This window comes from Oryctolagus cuniculus, chromosome 10 (genome assembly GCF_964237555.1).
Source record: "Oryctolagus cuniculus chromosome 10, mOryCun1.1, whole genome shotgun sequence".
Classification (NCBI taxonomy): Eukaryota; Metazoa; Chordata; class Mammalia; order Lagomorpha; family Leporidae; genus Oryctolagus; species Oryctolagus cuniculus.
The window spans coordinates 4,266,172-4,286,538 of record NC_091441.1 but is presented as its reverse complement, the minus strand read 5'-3'; the positions used below and the strand labels follow the sequence as shown (position 1 = coordinate 4,286,538).

Below are 20,367 nucleotides of genomic sequence, written 5' to 3'. Positions count from 1 at the left end.
AAGCTGTGTATGGTGAGCAGCCCTTTCAAGGCCTAGCCTGTTACAAAGGGACAACCCCAAGTGCCACACTGTATTCTTGGATGACACCCCCCGCCCCAGTCAAGGACACAGGGCACATTTTGCATTTCCAGAACCAGGCTCTAGAATGTTCTACCTTCCACCAACATTTTTCAAGTAAAAGGGTTCTACCTTAAGGGTGAATTTATTATTTTCTTAATATTTACTCAGATTCACAGGAGAAGCCTCTTCACTAATTCTTGCAAACCACGATGAAATATTGTTAACGCATTCGTCTCACTTGGGCCCAAGCCTCCTCCCGGCTCTTGTCAACACAACCCTTGCTCGTTTCATCCCCACCACGTACCCATCGCATTTTGATAAACTGTAGCGGGCTATGGATTCTACGCTACATCACTTCCTTCTGCTGTGGTTCTCACCGAACCCTGTCTCACTCCAGCAAGCCTTTCACATATGGATACCTGAACCACTTTGTTCAAAGCCCAGTTGATAGCATGGAAGGTTGTATCGCCAATAAACTTTGCCTCCTAACATCTAAGAGTTCTTTACCCGAATGTGTAATACACTCAAATGCAAAGAACGACCGCTTGGAGAGGCAGAGACGAGCAGAGCGAGGTCACTCCGCAACGCCCACCTCCTCCGGGCTGGGCTCACAAGCACCAGCGAGAAACCCTGAGCCCCCCGGGGAATCCGACGGCCTCGGACCCAGGCCCTGGAGGGGGCTGGGCAGCTCCCCGGCGCCACCTTGACCCTCAGGCCTGGGATCGCACCGGCTTGGAACCAGCAAACTTGTATTAAAAAACAAGTCATCACGCGGGGCAGCGCCACGTCAGCGGGCCGCGGAGCGACAGCGACCGCCCCCAGGGTGGGCCCAGGATCGCACACCCCACGCCACGAGCCGGACCTCGCCGGACCTCGCCGGACCTCGCCGGACCTCGCCGGACCTCGCCGGACCTCGCCGGACCTCGCCGGACCTCGCCGGACCTCGCCGGACGGGTACACCCGCGGCCACACGCCTCCTCACGCACGCACGCACGCACGCACGTCCCTCCCTGTGCCTCTCGACGCGGAGGGGCGGGGCGACGTCGGTCCTCACGGCGAAACCGGGGATTGGTGGACGGGAGGGTGACGTCGGCCCTCCAGGCGAGGCGGGGCGTCGGTGGGCGGGGCGGGCCCAGGGGCGTGGCCGGGGACACGTGGTACGGAAGCCGCGCCGCGCCTGCCGCCGGTAAGCGGACCTTCTTCGCGGAGCCTTCCCGCTGCCTCTTTGTCCCGGTGGGCGGCCCGAGTCGGGGAGCGGGCCGGGCTGCGAGGGCCCCGGCCAGGCGACGGGCTCGCGCCTCGTTCCTGTGCGGCCGGCCTGCTGTCGGCCTCGGCAGGCCGGAACTGTGGAGGCCGCGCTGTTCCTGGGGCAGGGGGCCGCCCCGGAAGTCCCTGGGGCGAGGCGGCCCCTCGGCAGGGACCCCTACCTCCGTCTCGGTCCCCCGGGTCGTCGCGATGACCTGGACAGCCCCGGGTTCAGGCCTGCGCGACTCCTGGGGGCGGGGTCTGGAGCGGGGCGCCCCGAGGCGAGGTGGGGTTGCGGGGAGCCTGCAGGGCGGGCCTGCCGACAACTCCAGGCTCCCTGCACCCAGGAGTGCCCCCTGCACCAGCGTGTAGGCCCGGAGGCTGGAGCCCCTGAGGGGAGACCCGGATCCCTGGCCGGCTTGCTGATGCGGGCAGGTCTCGCATTGCATCGGCCTCAGTCTCTGTATCTGTGAAATGGGCGACGGCACTCGGTCCGCCTGCGCTGTCGTCCTGGAGTCCCTGGGCCTCGCAGCCAGGGCCCCCAGCCTGCGCTCGCTGCCCAGGTTGGTTTCTGGAGAGCCGTCCTGGTGCACGGGACCTGCCTGGGGCCTGTGTGGGAGGAGGGGAGAGGACAGATCGGTTCACAGTATGTTTGGGGTGGATTTCTAGGAAGACAGGTGGGAAGCCCCACCCGCGTTCTGGTGGCTTTTACATAGACTGAAGCCGTGATTCGTTATCTACTGTATACCTTGAGCTGATGAGGAACAGCATTGGGATTCCCAGCGCTGAGAGAACCCGGGAGCTTTAAAGAGGGAGGCGTGGGCTAAGATTTGCTTCTTTGCAGCCCAGCATTTTGCTGTCAGCTCCACCAGGGAAGAGGACAGTGGGTCCATCTGACTTTGGTGCTGGGGTCGGGGGTGAAACACGGAGAGCGGGCTGCCTGACCCCGGGCCCAGTGGCTGGAGTCAGCGTTGGGAGGACCCGGGCCCAGTGGCTGGAGTCAGCGTTGGGAGGAGCGGCTGCCTCTTCCCCCGCCCGCCCGGCGGCTGCCTGGGTAGCGGAACAGGCCGGCCTTTGTTCTGTCTCCTGCGGTAGAAAGCGCACTTGCACTTTGGATCATTGTATCGTTGAGTGCCTTCAGCTGCAAGGCCGTGGGTTAATTTGACTACAGAGAACTTACTGGTAGTAAGAATGTGTCTCATGGATGTGGGATTTGTGGTACTTTACAAACCCAAGTGAGAAGCCCCAACAGCAGCGTTTCATCCTGCAAACAGGTCGCTTGCATGTGTGCGTTTCATGCAAACAGGTAGCGTGTGTGTGTGTGTGTGCGTGTGTGTGTGCGTACATTTTTGCTGACTGATGGATGAGAGTGTGACGTGTTGGCAGCTGTAAGATGTCTGCAACATCAGCAGTGGACTCTGCTTTTTCCAGCGCCTCCACTGAGTCACGTGAGTGGGCGGGGAGGTGTGCAGGCATGTCCTGCCCTGCTGCTGGCGTTCGAAGGGGGGCAAGAGGGCACTAGGAGCTTAGTCGTCGGAGCTCCTGCCCACACAGAATTCACACGACTTCATGACTGTGCGCGCAGCTGGGGAAGCTTCCTGGGCCTGCCAGGCGGCTGCCAGGCTTGGGGAAAATCACCTGTCCATTTAGAGCTCTCTCTGGGGTCCCACACAAAGAACAGAAAGCTCTTTAGCGGCGGTGTGTCCGTGCGTGGCATTCACCCGGCACCCACGCGGGCGGCCCTGCAGCTGTGGCTGCGATGCACCCGGGGTCCCAGCCGCGCTGCTGCGTCACTAGCCCAGACCTGCCACCACCGTGAGTCTCACCCCTAACGGGACTCCAGACCGTCAGCCGAAGAAAGGGACTGAGCCGGCTTTGAACGTCTCAGCCCCAGAATTACGTTTTCGCTTCGAATTCCTTTCGATTCTTAAGAACATGGCTTCTTCTCCCCCGTACTGTCAGGTGCTGCAGAAGCTGCTAGGTGTCCGGCATGGAAAACCAGTGTAGGAGGTGTGTCCCGCAGGCTGCGGGTCAGCGGCCGCTCCCGTCTTGTGTTCCTGCAGGACAGCATAGGCAGCATCCAGCCCTCGGGCACACCTGGTCCGGCCCTGCCGAGGCAGCCCCCGGCGGGCTGGAAACGCAGCAGACCCGTAGCGGCCGGTTTTTGAGTCGATAATGTTGTGTGGCCTGTGAACGATGTTGTGAATATCCAAATGGCCCCTTGGCAAAAAGAAGAGTCCCCTACCCCCTTGCCCCCCCCCCCCCGGCCGCACATTTGGCACGCTGCCCTCAGCCTGTGCTGTTGGAGGACCAAGAGCACCCACTTCAGAGCTCGTAGCCTTCCATGGGCTGTGTTGGCTGTGTTGCGGGCTTGTGGCTGAAGACACGAGGTGTGCCGAGGTGACTGTCTTCTCTGGGGCAGTAGGAAGTGGAAGGTTCCCTGTGAATAAATCGGCGCTACTGGGCACTTCCTCCTGGGCTTTGCAGCCGGCTCGCCCGCCTCCCCCACCCCCCTGCCGCTGCCTGCCTGCCTCTGCCTGCAGTTTTGTGGAGTTTCCTTCGGGGGGAAGCGGGGTAGTTCCATCCAAGCCTAGCTTTGTCGCTGAAGCCCCAGTCACTTCCCGGAATGTCCTGTGATGAGGGCGTAGCCATGCGGGCTGGAGGGCGGAGCCCTGCTGCACTGCTCCCAGCCCCGGAGCGCCTGCCAGGCCAGTTGCCACCAGTCTTTACCTGAAGGCAGGACTGACCGGTTGCTCTTCCTTCCAGGAATCTCCGAGGTGTGCCGTGCGGCTGAAGGATGTCGGCCCTCAAGACCCTGTTCCAGTACATTGATGACAACCAGGAGCGCTACATCCAGGTAAAAGGAGCTGTAAGACTGGGCTCAGAGGAATCACACTGTTCAAGTCCAGGGTTTGAGAACGCCACCCAGGAATCCCTTCTTATTACACTGACTTTCACGTTTGATTTTCGCCAGGAAGTGTGAGTATATGCTTCCAGTACAGCAAAACTAATGTGAGAGTCTTGTTTAATCTCCACTCTGTTTAGCATATCGTGAGGCGGTCACGTTTTATATTACTCTGCTTTGTGACATTAACTTAAAAAATCATGTTATGGAGTTATTCTTGGTGCACACATTTCAGATGCGATTTTTAGAATTCTTACTCTAAAAATTATAGTTTGGGAAACTTGAACATTGTCAAGATGATAAATAGGCTAACTTGGGCTGTGTAACAATGTTGAGAATTTTCTGTGCCTTCAGTCGTAACTTTGTTAGATTCAGATTCTAGCTTGTCTTTTAACAGTTTACTTTACTGCATTCTTAATGGTTAAAAAAACATAGTCTGGTGCCGGCGCCGCAGCTCACTAGGCTAATCCTCCACCTGCAGCGCCAGCACCCCGGGTTCTAGTCCCGGTTGGGGCACCGGATTCTGTCCCGGTTGCTCCTCTTCCAGTCCAGCTCTCTGCTGTGGCCAGGGAGTGCAGTGGAGGATGGCCCGGGTCCTTGGGCCCTGCACCTGCGTGGGAGACCAGGGGAAGCACCTGGCTCCTGGCTTCGGATCGACACAACGTGCCGGCCGTAGTGGTCACTTGGGGAGTGAACCAACGGAAAAAGGAAGACCTTTCTCTCTGTCTCTCTCTCTCTCTCTCACTGTCTAACTCAAAAAAAAAAAAAAAATACAGTCTGCTGTTTTTCTGTTAGGCTCTAGTTCTGAATACAGAATCAGTGCAGTTTTAAAATCTTAAGCAAAAAGCCAAGGAGAAGGGTCTGTTTCTCCAAAATGTTCAACACGGGCAGGTCAGCGTGGCGTGCCTGGAACACGGCAGAATTACTATGCGTACCTTTCTCCCCTAAGGAGCACCGCTTCAAAAACCCCCTTGTGCTTGCTGTCCACAACAGAAACTCGCAAAATGGGTGGCCATCCAGAGCGTGTCGGCGTGGCCGGAGAAGCGAGGGGAGATCAGCAGGATGATGGAAGTGGCCGCGGCCGACATCCAGCAGCTGGGCGGCTCAGTGGAGCTGGTGAACATCGGAAAGCAAAAGGTGAGGCGTCAGCATCTCGGCTCAGAAACGGGGAAGGGCCTGATTCAGCCGTGGCGGCTTGTGAGGACGGGGCAAAGGTTCTGTGATACTCAGCGTTTTCCTGCAGTGAGAACTGAGTTAATGGAAAAGCCATTCTCAGCGAGGAGTGGAGATCCTCTTGCAGAAATCAGGGAGTGCAAATGAGGAAGTTGCACTTTACCCACACGGATGTAACCATCCCATGAGCCGCCAGCCAGCCAGCCAGCCAGCCAGCACTGTGCCCCAGGCTTCGCGGTGGGGTGGGAGAGCTGTACGCAAGGGAGCTGGGCGCGGCTGCATTGTAACGCAGGCCTCTGATGGATGAGAATGGCTTGTCCTCTTTGTCTTCTCAGTGAGCATTCTCTGGTCACTACTCCAGGAATTTAATTTCGGATGATTTCAGCCCCGTGTTAATCGTATGTTTCATGCTGTTTATTTTCAGAGTTTACAGTCCCCTTAAGGGCAGAGTGTGGCAAGTCTAGGTTGACCTTGGTTCTTCTGCTTGGTGATTAGGGGTCAGACTGAAGTCTCAGGCCTGGAAGTTGGTTGTGAATGTTCATTCAGTCTGATCCCCAGCCTGGTGGGCTGGTGTCCTGTGGGAGCCTCAGTGGCTCATGGGAAAGCCAGCATTGCAAGCCAGTGCACCTGACTCCTCATCCAGTATTTTTGGTTGAGAGTTTCTAACGGGGACCGGAAGACCTCACCCCGGCTCGGAAAGTGCCGTGGAGGTTTTGGCGGTGAGGTGCGACGTGGTCTGTCTTCCCGTACGTGTGTCTAAGGACGGCTCCATTGCTCGGGAAGGGAGGCTGACGTGAGGCAGGAGTGGAGGCGGGGTGGGAGCTGCCCGCGGTGCGTGCAGAGGCCTGGCGGGACTCCTAACGCAGTGCACCTTAGGGCAGATTTCCCTGTGGCCCCAGCAGCCACAGGGAAATGCGGGAGTATTTCAGAGGAGCCTGTCGGGTGCACATCTCAATAGAGAAGCCCCCGTCATTTAGAATCCTCTCCCTGCTCAGCTTGGGACGCAGAGGCCGTGTGTCCTGTGTGACCAGGGAGTTCTGAGGGGTGAGTCTGTGCCCCTGGTGGCCACAGGCTGCCTTTCTGAGGACCAGTGCGCCGGCCCAGCCCATGTGCAGTTGCCGTGGGTGAGCCGTGTGGCCTGCAGGTGCTGCCCGCTGCGAGCTGTGGGGTTGGAAGAGTTACTTGGGGTTTACTCAGAAGACAGATCCTGCGTTCTTCCAGCTTCCAGCCGCTGCCCAGCCGCTCGGCGTGCTTGTGCGTGGGCGGTCCCAGCTGCTGTCCAGGTCACCTGATGCTCATTTTACCTCCTGTGTGTAACTGGCCAGTGTGGCTGTCCTGCCACTTTGGTTTGTGTGTTATGTTACTTCCATAGGCAGTGTTTTCTAGTAGCTAGACGTGTGTGTGTGTGGTGTGTGTGTCTGTGTGTGTGGTGTGTGTGTATGTCTGTGGTGTGTGAGTGTGTGTGTGTGTGTGTGTGGTGTCTAGTTGGAACAAGCCCTTCCTCCTTTGGCTAAAACAGAAGTCCGAAGCCTTTGCCTGCCTCTGCCGCCTGCGGTGACGCTTCCTAATGGTCAGCAAACGTTTGCCTTTTGGAAGAGGACTGGGGGAGGAGGTACTCGGACGTGGGGTTTGTGCACAGCCTGAGTGGCCAGGGTTTCAGCAGAGGTGGAGGCTCAGAGCTGATGTGGAACTGGGAGAAGGCCTAGGAGGCATTTGCCTTCACATCCCGAGACTCAGGGAAGCGCCGTGGCGGGTCGTTTCCGTTTTCTGCAGGGGCAGGAAGACTGACAGGAAGACAGGCCTTGGGCGCAGGGCTCGGGGCGGGGGGGGGGGGGGGTGCCAGCCAGCACCACTTGAGTCATGTGCTTAAGTGAAAGATGCTTCCTTCTGTCCTGCTGTGCAGCCCTTTCTGTAGTCTGCACACAAAATGTAAAAAAATGCATCTCCTGGCTTAAGATTGGCTAGCTGCCAACCCTCGTTTTAAAAAATCACAAATCCGGCCGGCGCCGCAGCTCACTAGGCTAATCCTCCACCTTGCGGTGCCGGCACACCGGGTTCTAGTCCCGGTCGGGGCGCCGGAGTCTGTCCCGGTTGCCCCTCTTCCAGGCCAGCTCTCTGCTGTGGCCCGGGAGTGCAGTGGAGGATGGCCCAAGTGCTTGGGCCCTGCACCCCATGGGAGACCAGGAGAAGCACCTGGCTCCTGCCATTGGATCAGCGCAGTGCGCCGGCCACGGCGGCCATTGGAGGATAAACCAACGGCAAAGGAAGACCTTTCTCTCTGTCTCTCTCTCTCACTGTCCACTCTGCCTGTCAAAAAAAAAAAAAAAATCACAAATCCAGTTGCATCCTAAACTCAGCCTGGATAATGTTTTGTTTTGTGAAAGAAAAAAATCAGCCCTTGCAAATGTACCAGCTGCCAGAAGTTGGTGGGCGTGGTTCGTGATGAGGACGGCCGAGGAGGCTCGGGGCTGTAGGAACGGTGCCGGGTGCCGGGTGCCGGGTGCCCCGATCCTGACAAGCTGCTCTGATTGCCACCCCCCCCCCCCCCGCACTCAGCTCCCTGACGGCTCCGAGATACCGCTGCCGCCCATCCTCCTTGGCAAGCTGGGCTCGGACCCCCAGAAGAAGACGGTGTGTATCTACGGGCACCTGGACGTGCAGCCCGCGGCGCTGGAGGACGGCTGGGACAGCGAGCCCTTCACCCTGGTGGAGCGGGACGGTGAGGCCTCCGCGTGCCCCTTCTGCTTTGGGCGTCGCTGGCAGTCTCTTGGGTTCCCCGTGCAGGACAGGTGACCTGTAACACAGTTCAGCAGCTGGCTTCTGGACGTTTCGTGGGCCTCGGTTGCTGACACTTGGGGAAGCCCTCCCTTCCTCGTGCCGGTGAGTCCGTTGTGGCCTTGACTCTGCGGGGCCGCTGGCCTGAATGGAGGCTGTCCAGCCCCTCAGCCCCAGTGCTGCCCCACCCTGGCCGTGGGGGCGCCTTGGTCACTTCACCGGCAGCTTGGGCTGTCCTCTCTGCACATCCCGTCTCGGCACAGAGGCCTCTGCTTTCATGTCTGTGAACAGCTTGCCCGGGTGCAGGCGCCCGCCCCTGCGCCTGGCCCTCTGGGCGGGGTCTCAGACTCCTTCCCTGGACCTCCTTCGCGTGAACCCCTGCCGGGGTCTTCAGGGCCTTCCTGGCTTCCCGGGAGTTGTGATCCTTCCTGGGCAAAACTGAACGCTGTTTCCTCTCCAACAGTGGCCTGTGTGAGACGCACTCCCCACCCTGGCCCTCCTCCCAGTGAACTCGCCGGCCTGTAGTTAACATACAGTTGGCTTCCGGGTACACCCGGGCTCTCCCCGGGCTCTCCCCTGCCACATCCGCTCCATCTGTCTGGAACTGGGTGCCTGCTCTTCACACACGGTGGGCAACAGCACCACCCGCCCCCAGCCTGGTCTCCCTGCCCCTGCCCGGGCCCTCTCTCCCATGGCTCTCCCCCACTGAAGCCCTTCCCGTCCTTTTGAGTGGCTGTGCCCTGCCACTCCGCCTCCTGCCGCGGTCCTCACGCATCAGCACCCCACGCCGATCCTGCACCAGCTCTGCAGAACCCTCTGGGCAGACTCAGGACAGCCCGAGGCCCCTGCCCACTTGCTCCGCCTTCCCCTCCTTGCTTTCCCACCCGAGCCCAACCACTTAGACCCTGGGCAGCCCCAGGAGTCCACGCTACTCCATGCCACAGCTGAGGACCTGAGCCGCCGGGAGCACCTGCGGTTACGTGAGCAGTGGTCACCATGGCCGTGTCTTCCATGGCCTCCCTCTGAGACCCGCTCTGGCCAGTCCTCCCTCCTCCCTCTGCAGACTCTGGTCAGTGAAGCTAGAATGGGGCCTCCCTGCGGACATCCCACCCACGCTGCCCTGGAGCGGGAGCTCAGCGTGCTTCTCCCTGCCTCTCATGCCCCTCTGAGCCCTCACAGTGCCGGCTTCTGGTTCTCCAGCGGTTGTCACGGAGCAAGGACTGTGTCTTAGGAGAGCTTCTGTGGACAGCTGGGTTTAGCTTGCACAAGGACGTTCCCACGGTAGTGATGACTGTAAGCCTCACACTACCTTGGGGCAGGGAAACTCAGGCCGAAACTGCCAGGCCTTCAGGACAGTCCAGGGCAAGCAAGTCAGAGGGCTGGCTGGGACAGACCCAGGGCGGCTGGAGCGTGGCCGAGCCCTGAGCCCCCGCGGCCTGGGCTCCTCACGGGCTGCATTGAGCCGCTCTGCCCTCTCCCTGGTCTGCGAGACCGTGCCCTGGTGGTGTGGCAGGCGGAGCACGGGCCTCAGCTGTTGACGGTGGTCCATCTGGAGCAGGTGTAGGGGGACGAATACTGGGACAGATGACAGGGATTAGAAATGGTACCACAACTCAAGAAAGAGAAACCAAGAACTCAAGAGTGACAGTGCAAGTTCTGTTCTTTATCAAGTTAGACATAAGAACTGGGGTGTTGTGCAGTTTGTGTCCCTGAGTGTGGCGGGCTCCGGCCTTCCTGCTTCCAGCTGCTGTGGTAGACTAATGAACCAGCCACCTGGCCTGACTTCCTGGGATTGAGTTCTGAGTTCCCCAGTGAGGCCGGCAGCGTTCACAGGACCCAGCGTTCCGGTGAGCACAGTGACTGCTCCGGAGGTTCTCAGGGCAGCGCCGCATAGAGAGTCGGGCTGCTGCAAGAGAAAGCCTCACCCAGGAGCCCTGGGGTCCTGCTCATGGCATCAGATGGCCGTCTGAGATAAGCGCCTTCTGGTTGTGGGATAGTCCCAACTTGATGAATTTGTCGGTTGCTCTTGCAGGCAAGTTGTATGGGAGAGGCTCCACGGACGACAAGGGACCTGTGGCCGGCTGGATGAATGCCCTGGAGGCCTATCAGAAGACAAATCAGGTAGGCCCCGCGGGCGCTCCGCCCATCTGCGCAGTACTGAGACAGGCTGTCCGTTCACTCGGGGGGGGGGGGGGGGGGGGGGGGGGGGGGAGCAGCGCCCGCTTATCAGCACCACTGACTCAGGTTGAAGAGAAACCGTAAAAGTGTGATTGCTTTACACATGCTCAAAGGTTGTAGTATCGATGTTCAGCAAGATTCTTGCCAACAGGCGAGACGAGAACTTCAGCCGCTGACTGCACCCGCAGGCACTCTGTGTGTCTTCCCTCCTACACATGGGTTCTATTTTTTAAAATGTGTTTTCTTAACTAAGAAATACCTGTTTAGTGTTCAAAGTTAGTAAAAATACAGAAAAGTAGGGAGGAAAAAATACCCTAATGCATTGTTGTTGACTGAGATTTTGATGTTTTTTAACCTAATTGTGATCATGCTGTGTAGTGAGTTTTCAAATCTTGCTTTTATATTGTATCGTGATAAAAAGAAAGTAAACGTTGGACAAAGCATGGAATGTGAGATCTGAAGAGCCTCAGAGCCTCTGTCCACGTGGTCCTCTTGCACAAGAAGGAAGTGACTCCCAGAACCCATGGCCACGGCCTGACCACTGCTGGCCCTGCGTGCTGGGTGCTAGAGCTAGGAAGCCCCGCCCCTTCAGGGCCCTGTGGAGCCCTCAGCGCAGGGCAAGGGGTGCTGGGGGACAGGGCAGACTCTCAGAGCGCGCCACAGCCTGACGCCTGTTCCACGGGGCGGGTCCCGGGGCAGGAGAGGACAGGGAGTGCACGTAGTGATGAGCAGTGCTGTCTGGACAGCTGCAAGCCAGGACTCGTGGGACTCGAGTCCCACTTGGCTCTGCCGTCCTCTCGGGTGGCCTCTGGTCTGGGGGTCCCCCAGCTTGCTGTGCAACTCACTTTCTCATCGTGATGGGGCGACCTGCCTCACCCCACAGAGCTGGGGAGCCCATGGGAACCACACAGTGACCATATCTCAGGGGTGCGTTACCCTTGGGCCTCTGGCCAGGGCTGTGGTGGCTGTCGTAGGCAGTGCTGCTGGTGCCATGGGGCCTGCTCGGAGGAGGAAGGAGCTCACTCGCTCTTCCTCCAGTCAGCAGAGGCCGGGGCTCTTCCTTGTGGCCTTGATTTTAGAGGGAGCAGCTGGACGCTCGGACGCTGTTTGTCTGGGAGCTGGTAGAGACCCCTGAGTGGGGCATCGCAGGCATGCTGCCGAGAGCCATGCCTCCCAGCCTGGCCTGCGTGGCCCGGGCATCCGCGGTCCAGTGCTCGTGAGCGCGGTCCCCGTGGGTACAAGCAGCAGCCTGGGGCTGGGCTGGAGGAGGCTGGGTGTGTAGAACCTTCCCTTTCAAGGCGCTGGGCTGTCCTGCCTGTTGCTTCTGACGGACCGCACAGAAGACTGACTGCCTCCTCTTCGTGCCCCCGTCTCCTAGGATATCCCTGTCAACGTCCGCTTCTGCCTCGAAGGCATGGAGGAGTCTGGCTCCGAAGGCCTGGACGAGCTGATTTTTGCCCAGAAGGACAAGTTTTTTAGAGACGTGGACTACGTCTGCATCTCTGACAACTACTGGCTGGGCAAGAAGAAGCCGTGCATCACCTACGGGCTCCGGGGCATCTGCTACTTCTTCATCGAGGTACAGCGCGGGGCTGCCCAGCCCCGTTTCCCGGCCGCCGACTCCCGCGTCTCCCTGATCCGTACCCTGCCATGGGCAGGTGCCAGGACGCCCGTCACGTGAAGGGGGAGCTCGGAGTGGGCTCAGGGCCCTGACGCTAGGCGTGGCGTGGGAGGCCTAGGGCAGTGCCACCTCCTGCCGTCGGGAGTCACTTTCATGGCAGCACCGCCGGCGCTGTGGCACTGTTACTTGTTCTGCTGCCTTGGGGCAGCGGAGTGGAGGTTATGTGCTGGTCCCTCTTAGAAGACTGAGACGTGTACAAAATGTTCTAGAGGTACTTGTAAAAATCTAGACGTGCCAGCTTTAGCACGTCAGCTAAAGGGAACGAGACGCACCACTCGATGAAGGGAAGCGCAGAGGACCAGCGTGGGAAGGGCCACCCGTGGCAGCAGTCCCCGTCCACCCGTGGGCAGCAGTCCCCGTCCACCCATGGCAGCAGTCCCCGTCCACCCGTGGGCAGCAGTCCCTGTCCACCCGTGGGCAGCGAGTCCCTGTCCACCCGTGGGCAGCAGTCCCTGTCCACCTGTGGGCAGCGAGTCCCTGTCCACCCGTGGGCAGCAATCCCCGTCCACCTGCGGCAGCAGTCCCTGTCCACCCGTGGGCAGCGAGTCCCCATCCACCCGTGGGCAGCAGTCCCCGTCCACCCATGGCAGCAGTCCCCGTCCACCCATGGCAGCAGTCCCCGTCCGCCCGTGGGCAGCAGTCCCCGTCCACCCGTGGCAGCAGTCCCCGTCCACCGTGGGCAGCAGTCCCCGTCCACCCGTGGCAGCAGTCCCCGTCCACCCCGTGGGCAGCAGTCCCCGTCCACCCGTGGGCAGCAGTCCCCGTCCACCCGTGGCAGCAGTTCCCGTCCACCCGTGGGCAGCAGTCCCTGTCCACCCCGTGGGCAGCAGTCCCTGTCCACCCGTGGGCAGCATAGCCAGGAGTATTTTGTGCTGCCTGAGTTGTAATTTGGAAAGTGCCCGAATTTGCTCCTTCAGGGAGCAGATTTTGACTTGGAAAACTGTCACAGCTTGTGCGTGTGCCTTGAGCTGTCTTGTGGTGGAGACGAGCTCCCACTAAGGCCCGCCCCAGCTTACGTGGCCTTTGTTCCGTGCAGGTGGAGTGCAGTGACAGAGACCTGCATTCTGGGGTGTACGGCGGCTCGGTGCACGAGGCCATGACGGATCTCATCGCACTGATGGGTGAGCGCGGGGCTGGCGGTCAGGCCTGTGTCACTCGGGGCAGAGTGCACTGGGCAGTTTCCAGGCTGTGTTATCAGTGTGTGGGCTCGTCAGGAACCTTCAGGAACCAACTTCCATCTGTTTCTTAACCGGCCCACCCCCCTCCTCCCACCCCTGTCCCCTTAAAGAGACCCCGTGCCTCACTTCTGCTCTGCTGGCCTCTGCTCTGTGCGGAGCACTGCTGTGCCTTGTCACCACCCGCTGAACCCTGCCTTGCCTCCAGCACCCACTCGGACACGCCCGGGTCCTGTCCTTCCCGTGGACGCCACCTTTAGCTCTTGGCATGCGCTGCCTGGTCTGACCGTGTTACACTGGCCACGTGGAGGGCCCTGTTTGGACAGCTCTTTCAGAGCAAGAGCCACGTCTCTGTCTTCCGGGCACCCTCCTGGCGTGAGGCGGTCGGAGCTGCCGATTCCCTGCACGATTCTGTGGGCTGCCGGGTGCCCTCCCAGCGACGGCTGTGCAGGCGAGGGCTGGTGTCTCCGGGCTCTGTCTTCTCTGGCCACTCCGTTCCCCTCTCAGCCTGCGGAGCAGCTCATCTCCCGTGGAATGTGCACTCGGAAAGAAACGCGGGGGGAGGTGGGTGAGAGCCAGCGGCCCGGTCTGGGCCTGGTCTGGGCCTGGTCTGGGCCTGGTCTGGGCCTGGTCTGGGCCTGAGGACGGGTCGCTCTCCCGCCTGGCCCTCGCCTGCACCTGCGGAGCGGGAACACTGCCGCTCCGCTCTCCCCTTGGGCCCTCTGGTCGTCGCTTGACTTGCTCACTGCGCCTGAGGGGGCCGGCGGCCTTCCGCGGGACCCTGCCCACTGCTCGTGCCCTCCTGCTTCGGCGCGGCCAGGAGGCGCAGGCCGCAGGGCTCTGCTGAGACAGCCGGCGTCGGTGCTGCTGCACACCGACTGTTCCGCCCGCTGTCGTCTTCACAGGCTCCCTCGTAGACAAGAGGGGGAAAATCCTCATCCCTGGCATCAACGAGGCCGTGGCCCCGGTGACCAGCGAGGAGCAGCAGCTGTATGACCACATTGACTTCGACCTGGACGAGTTCGCCAGGGACGTGGGCGCAGAGACGCTCCTGCACGGCTGCAAGGTGCTGGCCGGGTCTGCCCCCCCGTCAGGCTCGTCGCGTGTCCTGTGCCCAGAGGCCCCTCGTGGGAGACAGCTGGGCTACCCAGTACACCGTACCAGGCGGCACTGACTTCCAGAGAGCAGGACGGGAGGGGTCAGGCTCTGTGAAGTGTCCACAGCTGACTCCAGGAGACCCAGCTCTCCTGCTGGCGGGTGCCGTCCTCCTGGGGCCAGGGGTTGTTTAACTCATACGTGACAGAGCCACGTGCGGAGTGGGAACTGCACAGGATGTCTGCTTAACCATCAGGGGACCTCATGTGGTGCCTTACATGGTTCAGCGCTGGGCTTGTGAGGCTGTGGGTGCAGGTCCAGCAGCACCGCTGTAGCCAGCATTTTTGAGTCTAGCGCCAGGCCTTGCACTGTGCAGGCCCTGGGGATACACAAGGAATAAGGCCTACTGGACTCTTGGGTTCTGTCTCCCAGAGACAGACTTCAGGAGGGCACACGGGGCTGGTGCTGAGGGCCGTGGGCCTGCTGCGGGGCTGGTGGCAGGGCCTGGAGAGAGTTGTCGGGGAGCTGAGGCCAGGGTGAGCTGTTGGACACTCACAGGTGCATCTGGCTGTTTGGGGACTGAAGGCAGGGCCGGGGGAGGGGAGGAGGCTGGCACCGAGCCTGACGTGCTGAGTGGCCTGCTGGGAGCTCGTGTGTCATCCGAGCCAACAGTGGGCCCAGCCACTGCAGCATTCCCCACCACACGGCTCTCACGACTCTCACATCCGGGCGGCCAGTGAGGCTGCGGCAGGTGTGGCCCTGACTGGAGGGGGCGGGACCGGGTCAGGGCAGACAGACAGGACAAAGGGGCCAGAACTCAGGGGTGGGAAGACACAGCCGGTCAGCTGATGCTGAGGACCGGGGGACCAGGCACACAGGAGGAAGGGGTGCCAGGGTCATGTTTGCTGCCGGGCAGGGTACTGTAGGGCCTTGACTGGTCCTGCAGAGGTCACGGAGCTCTTAGCTTGACAGACAAGACGTCTGCAGAAGGCCAGGGCGTGTTGAAAGCATGGGACGCTCAATCTGCTTCCTGTCTGTCCCCTTGATCAGGGAGGGTGGTGTCTGTCTGCGGTCCCGGGGCCACGCCAGGATGCAGTGGTCACCCTGGCTCTCCTCTCCCAGGAAAGATGAGCCCCACATTCCGGGCCGAGGGCCCGGGGAGCATACACAGATGGTTTGTGTGTGTCCCCTCTTCCTCCTGCCCACGTCGCCCCAGATGTTGTAGGCATTCATGACTAGCCCCGGGGCTTTCCCAGTTCCGTCTGTCAAATCTGAGCTGTCCAGGCCATAGCGAGGGGCGCCGAAGGGCCACACTGGGCTGTGGAAACCCTCAGAGTCGCCTCTGGGCTGGGCTCTGTGGTGGGTGCTGAGCAGCCCTGCCTGGGCGGGGTCGGGACCCCAGGCCCGGCCCTGTCTGGGGCGGCTGACTGCCAGACTGCAGCCTGGTCGCCCTGACCCTCGCCTGTCTCACAGAAAGACATCCTCATGCACCGCTGGCGGTACCCGTCCCTCTCCCTGCACGGCATCGAGGGCGCCTTCTCCGGCTCCGGGGCCAAGACCGTGATCCCCAGGAAGGTGATCGGCAAGTTCTCCATCAGACTCGTGCCGGACATGACTCCCGAGGCTGTCAGCGAGCAGGCATGTGGGGCGCAGGGCGGGGCCGGGGGTGCTGGGCACGGACTGGGGCGACAGACGGCTCTTCCTAGGGCAGAAACCCAGACCCCACGTGTCCCTGTTGCTTGGCCCTCGCCAGCTCGGTAACTGCGAGAATCAGCAACACGGACGCCCCAGAGAGGCCATATGCACAGGCCTGAGTGCTCTTTGTTCCTGCTGAGGCGCCCAGATCTGACCTCTGACCCCACCTAGGGACTCCGGACCCCTGTGTCTGGAGAGTCCAGGGGGCAGCCTGTCCGTGGAGGCAGGTGGGTGGCGGTTCTAGGAGCTGCTGGTCAGCCAAGCTCACCCAGGAGGGCATCATGGAGGGCGGGCTGGGGCTTCCTGCTTGCACTGGGACAGCTCTGTCGTGAGGTGGTGTGCCTGGCTGGCTCCCGGCTCCGCCTTGTACCCGCGTGGTGCGTGGCTGTGCTGGTTTGGCGGCTCTGGCTGCACCATCCAGGCAACTGAAGCGGCAGACGGTGTTGCTCAGAGCTCGTGGAGGCAGGAAGGTCCGGGCTCTGGGAGCCGCAGGTGCTGTGTGCCGGGCACGCTCTCCCCAGCCTGTGTGTGGGGCCTGGGGCCTGCTGACCTCCTATGAGGACACCAGTCGTCTGCCACCAGGATCCCACCCTAAGACCCCGTTAACCGTGGTACATCTGTGGAGGCCCTGTCTCCAAGGACAGTCAGGCTTAGAGCTTTTGTATGATTTGGAGGTACACACATTTCCAGCCATGACGTAAAGCAAGTTAGGGAGCAGTTTAAATAATACATTGATTGGAATATCTACATACAAGGTGAATTACTAAATGCTAAAACATTGCCTTTTACCTTAAAGTGACTGGATATTGTTTCCTCACAAAAAGCCCCCTTGTCATGGTTGTGCAGATCCAAGTTTGGCACTAAAAATTGCGATGCATGGAAGACACAGAGTAGACCTGCTGTAGACTCCTTGTGGGCCCACTGAAGCAGACTGTACGTGCTGTAGGCTGGCTGTGGACCTGGTGTGGGCCCGTTGTGGCAGACCTGCTGTAGCCTCGCCGTAGACCTGTTGCTTTGTAGACACATTGAACACCTGCTGTGGCAGATTGGTGCATTGCCAGCATTGGAGCAGGTGTGAAGCTAACGAAACGTGTGTGTCTTCTGTCTGTGCTGCAGGTCACAAGCTACTTGACTACGAAGTTTGCTGAACTGCACAGCCCCAACAAGTTCAAAGTGTACATGGGCCACGGTGGGAAGCCCTGGGTATCCGACTTCAACCACCCTCATTATATGGCTGGGCGGAGAGCTCTGAAAACAGGTTGGATGCTCCCTGGGGACGAACGCGCACCCTGTCCTGTCGTGGGCATCAGCAGTGCTCAGGGCGGGCAGGGATGTGGGACGGGGCAGGGCTGCGGTCCCAGCGCCTCGCAGAGTCTGACTCGGTGTTGCTGAGCGGGGGCTCCATGAAGGACCCCCGCCCTGAGGCCCCAGCATTCACCATTTCTTTTACTCCACTTTCCCCAGTTTTTGGTGTTGAACCAGACTTGACCAGGGAAGGCGGCAGTATTCCTGTGACCTTGACCTTTCAGGAGGCCACTGGCAAGAACGTCATGCTGTTGCCTGTGGGGTCAGCAGATGACGGGGCCCACTCCCAGAATGAAAAGCTGAACAGGTGAGGCCGGTTGCTCGGGCACCGCTTCCTCCTCCGTGCCTCCCTGGGCACGGCTGCTGAGAGAGGCTGGTGGGGAGCAGCGGTTCCACCCTGTTGCCATCTGCAGGTGGTGGCGGTGGGGCTGGCGGGGGTGGCACTGGTGAAGTGAGCTCCACGTTCATTGCTGGGCACAGAACCCTGTGCCCTTCTATTTCAAAATATTGCAGTGTTGCTAACAGCTACACAAGCTGCCTGTGTCCCTTCCTGAGTCAGGCCCAGTTGGGGTTCCTGTAACTCACAGGGGTGGAGGCAGCCCCGAGGTAGTGGCAGCAAGGAGAGACCCAGGCAGGCAGGGGCCCACGGGCAGAGCCGGAGGGCACATCTGGCCCCTGGAATTGCTGGCAGCAGGAAGTGAGAACCCATCTGGGAGTGACCAGGAACACCAGGCAGGACTGGGACTGTGGAGGGGTTTGGAGAGACACAGGCCTGATTGCCAGGCTCCAAGGCCTGGCCTTCAGAACAGACAACAGGAGCAGCCCAAGGTCAAGGTCAGGCATTTACTCAGGGCGTTGGGTGTGACACCTTAGCTTCTCTTAGACCCAGACCAGGATTGGCTGGGGGACGGGGACACTCAGGCTGACCTGGTGGCCAAGTTCTAAAGGCCGGCAGGGCTCGGGACCACCCCGAAGAGAGTGCAGAGCGTGCTGGGGAGGAGCCACAGTAGGCCTAGGTCGACGCTGCCCGACGCCAGCCAATGCCATGATGTGTTCTTTTCCATTAGGCACAACTACATAGAAGGGACCAAGATGCTGGCTGCATACCTGTACGAGGTGTCTCAGCTGAAGAACTGAGAGGCCGCAGAGTTGCGTGTCCAGCCAGGAGTAGTCAGCCCTCTGCCCTCGCCCGCGCTGACCTCCTGGGGCAGTGGAAGCTCCCCCGCCCCTACTTCAGTCTTCCAGATCACACGCAGACTGCCCAGCGCCAGTGTCCGGGTGGAGGCCGCTGTACCGGCAGTGGGAAACCTGTGTTCCTGGGGCTCGGCCGTGGCCCTGATGCCCCGCCTGGTTCCCACAGGTGGTCAGGGTGACTTGACCTCGTGAGATCGCCAGGGTCCAAAGTCAAGGCTCCCCAGTGGGAGGCACTGCTGTCGGGAAATTGAGAGAGACCAAGCAAGGACCCCGCCTCCTGCCTCAGTTTCCACTTGGAATGTTCAGAGGGGGAACGAGGAGAAAAGCTGGGGGGCATCTTACGGCGCGGGGCCCCTGTCCAGTCCCTCGCTGGGGCTGGCCTGTCCTCTCCCAAGACCTGCTGAGTCTCTTCTCTGTCCTGGTCCCTCGCACCCGTGCCTACCTGGAAGGGCTCTGTCATCTCAGTCTGTGCTGCTAAATAAAAAGCAGGAACGAAGCCTCTCCAAGAATCGCCGTCCAGCTTGCTCCTGGCGCGCCCTTGCCTGTGCGTGTGGTGAGGGTGGCCGTCAGGGCGCAGAGAGCAAGACCCTGTCCTCCCAGCCTCGCCTCCCTCCCTCATCTGCATGCGTGACGGGGACACGCTCGTCACCCCCTGAGGGCCCAGAGGGGTCTCCTTGCTGCTAGGCCAGAGGTCCAGCTGGTGTAAAGAACACAGCACCCAGCAGGCTCAGCTTCTGTCGGGGAGAGGAAGCAGAGCGCTTGGAGAAGCGCTGTGTGGGGGGCTGGCGTGGGGAAAACACGATGAACAGGGAGTTGTGCGTGGTGGCAGGGCGCGAGGTGGGACCAGAATCAGCCTGGCCTCTCCAGACGCCTGTGGCCGCCAGGGTGGAGCAGCTGGGACCTGCAGGGTAGACGGCCATCCGCGGTCTTGTTGACGGTGGGTGAGGAGGAGCAGCGCTCCCGTGAGGGATTCCCACTGACCCGCAGGGAGGGGACAGGGGAGGTGGGACCCATGGTTGCTACCCGCCCAGGTGGGTGGGCCAGAGTTTGAGAAACAGGGTGACTGTCGCCTGGGAGAACTCCCCTGGTTACTGATCCGCGAGGGGAAGTGGTCATTCCACAGTGGGTGGCTGGCAGGCCCACCTGGACGTGAGCCAGGGCACACCAGCATCGTGTGCCCTGGTGCCTCGAGGACACACCTTCCGGCACCCTTGGATAAACCAGACCGATGAGCCGGGAATGAACCCTAGTTGGTGTCTGTATCAGTTTTGGTCACGGTGCTGTGCCTGTGTAGGTGTCCGCTGGGTGAAGTACGTCCCGGGGCTCCGCCGGTTTGGCGCCTTTCTGTGTGCCTAGGATTATTTCAAAGGAGACCCTAGACGCTCGGGTTTTCTGAGTTTGCGCCTTCCCTGCCTGCTGAGTTCCCAGCGTTTTGTTGCCCTGCTCGTTAGCCTGTCCAGCACAGGGGCTGCTTGTGTGCTTGGGTCGCACGACCTCGTCACAGGCCACGGCAGAACGTTGCCATCACCTCCAGGAGAAAGCTCGCGGCGCTGGCGCTCTCTGCCCTCACTGTGCCCCTCACTGCCCCAGTACACAGCCACGTCTGCTGACTCGTGCCTCGTTCTTGACCTCACAGGGGATGAGCTGAGCGGGAGGAACGTTTAACTTCTCCCTGAGACGGGGAGTCGGGTTCATTCCGGTCTTGCTACTTGCTGGAGTCTAGGTCAGAGACTTCCACTGCAAATGTCGAGGATCCCCAAGCAACGGTGCTGGTGAGGATGTAGGCCAGGGCGTCCACGCAAGGCGCGTTTATGCTCTTGTCCTTTATGTCACCGTCCACGTGGGTACCCTGCGCCTGTGTGGCTTCTCTGTCTTGGGGGCCTGGG

At 60.7% G+C, this 20,367-nt stretch overlaps 1 protein-coding gene across 5 annotated transcripts; it reads left to right on the top strand.

Annotated features, from left to right (window-relative positions):
* Nucleotides 1-1,137: 1,137 nt before the first annotated feature.
* Nucleotides 1,138-18,987, top strand: CNDP2 (carnosine dipeptidase 2). 5 transcript variants are annotated; one of them, XM_008261467.4, is made up of 12 exons: nucleotides 1,138-1,246; nucleotides 4,072-4,162; nucleotides 5,204-5,347; nucleotides 7,940-8,102; nucleotides 10,191-10,279; nucleotides 11,715-11,915; nucleotides 13,054-13,138; nucleotides 14,098-14,258; nucleotides 15,761-15,925; nucleotides 17,099-17,240; nucleotides 17,447-17,594; nucleotides 18,355-18,987. In XM_008261467.4, the coding sequence occupies exons 2-12, from the start codon at nucleotides 4,103-4,105 to the stop codon at nucleotides 18,422-18,424; spliced, it is 1,428 nt and encodes a 475-aa protein (XP_008259689.2). In that variant the 5' UTR covers nucleotides 1,138-1,246; nucleotides 4,072-4,102; the 3' UTR covers nucleotides 18,425-18,987. The 5 variants fall into 5 exon arrangements, with proteins under 5 accessions (XP_008259689.2, XP_069905964.1, XP_008259690.2 ...); XM_070049863.1 differs by lacking the exon at nucleotides 1,138-1,246 and adding an exon at nucleotides 1,251-1,293; XM_008261468.4 differs by lacking the exon at nucleotides 1,138-1,246 and adding an exon at nucleotides 1,282-1,868.
* The last annotated feature ends 1,380 nt before the right edge of the window (nucleotides 18,988-20,367 follow it).

Excerpts from the sequence above, each read along its gene's own strand:
- CNDP2 (XM_008261467.4), top strand. The coding sequence starts at position 4,103 with ATGTCGGCCCTCAAGACCCTGTTCCAGTACATTGATGACAACCAGGAG. Across the intron at positions 8,103-10,190 it reads CACCCTGGTGGAGCGGGACG|GCAAGTTGTATGGGAGAGGC; the intron begins GTGAGGCCTCCG and ends TTGCTCTTGCAG. Across the intron at positions 13,139-14,097 it reads GGATCTCATCGCACTGATGG|GCTCCCTCGTAGACAAGAGG; the intron begins GTGAGCGCGGGG and ends TCGTCTTCACAG.